Below are 6,736 nucleotides of genomic sequence, written 5' to 3'. Positions count from 1 at the left end.
TGGGCCGTCTGCTCGTGTGGCTGCTGCTTTTCGGACAGGGGTGGGCTGCTGCTGCTCCTTGAATGAGGGCGGGCCGCTCGCAGAACTGCTGCTCCTCGGATCGGGCAGGCTGCTTTACTACAATGACATATTATTTATAGAACATCACATCTTTGCAAAAGATCTGTCTGGCCACATTTGTCCTCAACTTGAGTATGTGTCAAAGACAGATTATTGAACCCATTTCAGAGATCAGATCTGGTGAGTCAGGTATAGGAAAGTGCCTTTCCCAGAGTCTTCAGATGGACTATGAACTTTCTGATTTGTAGTCCCACTGCGTCACCAAGATTCATGCTCCTTGGACACAGGCAGGCCAGATGAGGCTCGAGGCAGGCTGCTCACAGGGCTGATGCTCCTTGGACAAGAGCGCACCGCTCATATGTCTCCTGCTCACGAGGTTGAAAAATAATGTCTAAACCTCAAAACCTGAAGAAATACTACACCAAATAATAAAAATAGGATCAGCCCAGTTTCATAATTTTCCCTAAAAGCACTACTTTAATCATTTGGTAATGGAAACTTTAAAAATTAAATTTTGGGATTTGAGATAAATTGTATTACACATTTAATTGTGGTTTGTGTGTGTGTGTCTGCTTTTATTTAACATTTTTAATCTGTTTTATTGTTGGATTTGCATAATTATAGATTTAAACCTTTTTAATTACTTTATCTCTGTTTCTCTTTTTTTTAAAGGGGCTTCACAGAGATCAGAGTTCACATTTGTCAGGACCTACTGATGAACAACCTTCATTTTCCACTGGACCTGTCCAGTATCTCCAAGCAGCTAGTGTTGGCATTCAGAAACAGATTGGACATGGAACTCTCTCTAGCAACTCAGAGACACAGGGAGCTGCTCTCAATCACCTCTCATCTCATATTGCTACCTCAGGTGGACAGCAAGGCACTACCTTTACCAAAGAGAGCCAACCTTCAGGATATAGGTCTTTGGTGCCTGAAACAAGCAGGCATACTGGAGACATATCTAATGGCTGTGCTGTTGTCCAGGGACTTCCTAATCATGTTCAGCAGCTGACGGTAGAATCTGTTTGTGATCCTAACCATGGAAATTGTACATCACCAAATTTACTATCAAACAGTCCTCATATCTCTCCTTCATTGATTGGAAAAGCCAGTGACAGTGTAGATACTGGTGCCTATGACAAAGCCAGTAGTATTTACCCAGCTATTCATACGAAGACTAATAATTCTATTACCTCTTCACCCTCTTCAGTCGTTTTCACCACAATACCTTTTTCAAAATCCACTGAGCAGACAACCACACACAGTGTTGGCAGCATTAACAGTCCTCAAAATAGATTACACACAATTAATAGAGAAGGACTAGAGAACATACAGAGCTCTGAAAAACCAGACTCACCTATAATTAACCTCAAATCTGATCCTCAGATTATTCCATCAATGTCTGTGTCTATATATTCAAGTTCCACAGAAGTTCTGAAGGCATGCAGGTTAGTATGGGAAATTTAATCACAAAGTGAATATTGTTGATTACTACCCAAATCAGAAAATGGAAAAAATATTTTGATTTTATAATAAATAGAAATTATATATAAAATGTTGTAGAATTTATCTAAAATATCATTTTCATAAGCAACTTTTTTATGCTTCAGTATCAGTGAGCAACCAACATTTTCTTTTTTGTTTTAATTTGATCCTGATTTTATAAAATCAGATATTTAAAATTTTTTTATAATAGTACATTTACATTATGAAAAGTTAGAAAATATAAACAATAAAAATACCATATTCCAGCCTGTCAGACTACCACATATTTGCTGTGTATTTATATATATAGTTAGGTACTTCACAACATACTTCCTTTTTCAGTTTATAATTTCACCATTTTCATGTCAAATAAATTTTTTAATATATTTTTATTGATTTCAGAGTGGAAGGAAGAGGGAGAGAAAGATAGAAACATCAGTGGTGAGAGAAAAGGAGAGGGAGAGGAAGAGAGATAGGAACATCAATGGTGATAAAGAATCATTGATTGGCTGCCTCCTGCATGCCTGCAACTCGGACATGTACATTTGACCGGAATCAAAACCAGGACGCTTCACTGAGCCACGCCAGCTAAGGCTCCATATCAAATTTTAACATGTAATACCATCCATATTTAAACATTTCCATTGTTCCAGAAGTAACTATTTCAAAGGCTTCATAATTTTTAGTATTTGCTTTCCGTTTAAAATTTAAGGATTTATAAGTGTCTGAAGTTTATACTAAAAATAAAGAAGTTTGAGTTAGGGATTAATTTTCCTACATATTTAGAACTTATAACTTAGCAGTATGATTCCTTTAGTTAAAGAGAAAAAAAGTTCATCCAGATAAGTATGTATAATACTAGAGGCCCAATGCACGAAAATCGTGCAAGGGGATTGGCACTTGCAGCTGCGGTGGCTTGCCTCGGCCCTCACAGCCTCGGCTTCGTCCAGAAGGTCATTCAGCTGACCAATCTAATTAGCATATTACTCTTTTATTATTATAGATGAGAACTCATAGCAGCTGTACAATTGACTTTAAAATTATTATAATTATGAATCTTGTTGAATATTAGGGTGTTGCACAATCAATTTTAAGAATAGAGAACAAGTGGACTTTCTAGATTTTAAAGTGATCACATAGGTATTCTGGAAATAGTTAAAATATATAGAAAAGGAGAGAAGTATTAGAAATTAATATAGATATAAAAAATATTTTGTATAAGTTGCTCTTTTAATAGTAAGTGAAGAAAATCTAAGGGTAAATATGTTGAGAAATTTGGATTATTTATATCATGTGGCTATAAATATATCTTGCTTAATTTCGATTAAAAGATATAAAAAGTCCAATTGAGTATGCATTTAAAGTTACAATTATTCTGTCTTGTTATTTTACTGAAATGATTACAAATATCCTAAATGATTTTATTTTTATAAATGCCCTATACCTAAAACTTAGATTTAAAATATCTATTTTCAAAATTAATAGCTGATGCAGTTTTTCTAATTATTATTTTACAGGAATTTAGGTAACAATGGCTTGTCGAATAGTCCCATTTTTTTTGATAAATGTCCACCTCCAAGACCACCAATGTCACCATACCCTCCCTTGCCAAAGGACAAGTTGAATCCACCTACACCTAGTATTTATGTGAGTCTCATTAATTACTTAGAAATCAAGTGCTGAACTTGTCTGTCTTTTGAAGATATATTTTAAACCAATGCAAATTAAATTGATTTTTAGAAGTTAGGTAAGGTTAAATTTTTTTCTCAGTAATTTGAAGATTTTGCAAAAATGTGTTTGTATCTCAGAGAATGGGTGACAAATTTTAGAGGATGGATGCCAATTTGTATCTCTCAGTCTAAATATGGTAAATACCTCTTCTTGTAAATAAAGTTTTGCTGGTATACAAAGTGGTTTACATACATGCATTATCTCTGATTGTTTTTGCATGAGTTTGGCAGTATTAAGTTTTGCAAAAAAGAACATGTAGTTGATAAATACCAAAAATATTTATTTGTCCTCTCACAGAAAAGGTTGTTGACCACTGTTATATTTAGAAATAATTTTTAAACAATATTTAAAGTGTTTTCTCATCCATGCATATGAGAGTAGTAAAAGATAATTTTGTTTTTGTGTCATCTTTTTGTTAACATGTTTCTAAGACTACATTCCTCCACTTGATGGTTTGTATGGATCTTCAAATTCATTTGATTTTATGTGATTAAAACAAAGAATTTTTTATCTTTCAAAAAAGTGGTAGTGAATATAAAATTGATGAGAATATAAAATACATATCACTAAAAAGGTTACAGTAAGTATAAGTAGATATTTTTAAATTTGAAGCTGATTTCATTTTTTACTTTTCACAAATTGAAGCATTTAATATGAAAAGTTGCTATGAATTAAAATACTTTATGTTTTTCCCAGTATCTCGTTATCCATTCTTGCCATTCCTTCTAACACACAAGATAAAAAAAAATTCCTAACTAAAAATTAAACATTAAGTACTTAGAATGATTTTGCAGATGAGAGGATTTTAGAGATTTGGATCTTTAAAAAAAATTTTTTTTTTAAATTGATATCACAGAGAAAGAGGAGAGAGAAACATCAATGATGAGAGTGAATCATGGATTGGCTGCCTCCTGCATGCCCTCTATTGGGGATTGAGCCCACAACCTGGGTACATACCCTGACCAGGAATCAGACCATAACCTCCCTGGTTCATAGGTCGATGCTCAATCACTGAGCCTACCAGCCAAGCAAATTTGGCTTTTTTTCCTCAGCTGTTATGTTAATATTTTAGTAAATTAAAATTTACTGATAACATGATAGGAAGGTTCTGAGATTTGATGAAAATAAACCTTTCAAAGTAAGCTTTAAGAAAATTAAGTACAAAATGAAGATTTACCTTTTGTAGGTTACGTTGAATAATTTTGTATTTTGATAATAGGCTAGTAAATTTCACTTTTCCCACTCTTATAAAAGAATTATGGAATTATATTTGAAAAGCAAACTCAGTAAATATTTTTGAACTGCTAAAATGTTTAAGTATATCTTCTAAATTTTGTGATACAATTGGTTGGTAACATCTCAAACTTACTAAATTTAAAATCTATTTCTCTAAAGGGGAAATTTATATGCAGTTATGTCTTAATTACTTGGAAACACTAATGATAAATAATATGTAGCCATACAGCATTAATAGTTAAGATACACTGTAGATGTTAAAGTGCTGGGTTGATAAATGAAAATGAATTGTATAACATTTAGTCATTTTTCTTATATTTAACAAAACATTTTAATATTACAGTTGGAAAATAAGCGTGATGCTTTCTTTCCTCCATTACATCAATTTTGTACAAATCCCAAAAACCCTGTTACAGTTATACGTGGCCTTGCTGGAGCTCTTAAATTAGGTAAGGTTTTTTTGTTTTTGTTTTTAAAGTTTGAATTTTCTTTTACTACTATTAATTTTTTAAAATGCTAAATTTTTGAGTTTTTATTTTAATGTTCTCCCTTTCTCAATGTTAATACATGCTGTCAATATTAATTATTGATTAATTTATGGTGGATTTTTAATTTTTAATTTGGTATCATTATGCAGCATTAGTGGTTTAGGTTAGATAACCAAGAACCTTTTGAATATAAAATGCAGATAAAATTAGATTCTCATAAATTCTCTACTCCCTTGTTACACCATAATGGCTAGATCTGTTGCTTCAAGGGAGTTTTATGCAAATTTGGTACCATAGTAATTGAAACAGTCTTAATGGAAATGGCTGGAGCTCCGCGCTCTTTTAGAAGTGTTTTTGAAATGTTCATTGTACCAAATACAAACTTATTTATTAATGCAATTTTTTGTTTATGAAGATCTTGGACTTTTCTCTACCAAAACATTGGTAGAAGCTAACAATGAACACATGGTAGAAGTGAGGACACAGTTTTTGCAACCAGCTGATGAAAACTGGGATCCCACTGGAACGAAGAAAATCTGGCATTGTGAAAGTAATAGATCTCATACCACAATTGCTAAGTATGCACAGTACCAAGCCTCCTCCTTCCAAGAATCATTGAGAGTAAGTGTTGATTTCCAGGATATTACTTTTATACACATTACTTTTATAACAATCTGTTTCATTCATATAATTTTACTTTAACACTGTTGTAATTTACAAATTATTCAAAACTTCCGAAATTTAAGCAAAGTTAATAGTTCATGAGATACACTTAGTTAATTGAAGAATAAAGTTACTGTCTTATACTAATTTCACTTTGAAAGTAATTCTCTATTTTTTTAAATCTTCACCGAAGATATTTTTTCATTGATTTTTAGAGAGAGGGAAATACAGAGAGAAATATCAATGTGAGAGAAACACATTGATTGGTTGCCTCCTGCACACTTCCTGACCAGGACCCAGGCCAGGGAGGAGCTGCAACCAAGGTAAGATTGACCAGAATTGAACCCGGGATCCTTCTGTCCGCAGGCCGATATTATCTACTGAACCAAACTGGCTAGACTTTGAAATGTTTTTTTTTTAATGTTAGTTTACTTAAATCATTTAAAAAATGATTTCAGAGAAGGAAGGAGAGATAGAGAAAAGAGAGAAAAGCATTAATGATGAGAAAAAATCATTGGTCAGCTTCCTCCTGCATACCCCACACCGGGAATCCTGCCTGAAATCCAGAAATGTTCCCTGACCCAAATCACACTGTGACCTCCTGGTTCATAGGTTAATACTGAATCACTGAGACACAGCTGGGCCAAAAATGACTTTAATAGGAAGAAAATTAGGTGTATAGCTCTCATTTTCATCTGATCAATGAAAAAAAGGTTTCTGTTTTATCTGAAATATATTGCCATAGAAAGCATTACTACTTTCCCTGTGTTAATCTTAGTTTCTAAAGAAAACTTGAGGAGAAGCAGAAATTTACTAAAATAGCTCAAAATTATTCAAGAATGAAATGTGTTAGTTCTGAGAGTGTTTGGTAAAAATCATCTGGGAAACCATGTGATATAGGACATTTATTTGATGGGAGTTTTTTGACTAGTTTGTTGTTAACAGTTATTTGTTCAGCTATTGCTTTATTTATTTATATACTTACTTACTAGATGCCCAATGCATGAAATTCTTGCATGAGTTGGCCTTCTTCCCCTGGCTTCACTCTGGCACCTGGGACCTTAGCTCCCTCT

The 6,736-nt window shown here is 33.2% G+C and overlaps 1 protein-coding gene across 1 annotated transcript in view; it reads left to right on the top strand.

Moving 5' to 3' along the window:
- LOC102767919 (histone demethylase UTY) overlaps window positions 1–6,337 on the top strand; it is an 85,761-nt gene extending 79,424 nt beyond the window's left edge. Inside the window, exons 15-19 of the mRNA XM_006755190.2 lie at window positions 733–1,508; window positions 3,063–3,192; window positions 4,856–4,961; window positions 5,416–5,621; window positions 6,326–6,337. Coding sequence (XP_006755253.2) covers window positions 733–1,508; window positions 3,063–3,192; window positions 4,856–4,961; window positions 5,416–5,621; window positions 6,326–6,337 — 1,230 coding nt within the window. The remainder of the gene's footprint in view (window positions 1–732; window positions 1,509–3,062; window positions 3,193–4,855; window positions 4,962–5,415; window positions 5,622–6,325) is intronic.
- Window positions 6,338–6,736: the final 399 nt, after the last annotated feature.

This window comes from Myotis davidii, unplaced genomic scaffold (genome assembly GCF_000327345.1).
Source record: "Myotis davidii unplaced genomic scaffold, ASM32734v1 scaffold1673, whole genome shotgun sequence".
In the NCBI taxonomy this organism is placed as follows: domain Eukaryota; kingdom Metazoa; phylum Chordata; class Mammalia; order Chiroptera; family Vespertilionidae; genus Myotis; species Myotis davidii.
The sequence above is the reverse complement of the archived record's forward strand: the minus strand, read 5'-3'. Positions and strand labels throughout refer to the sequence as shown.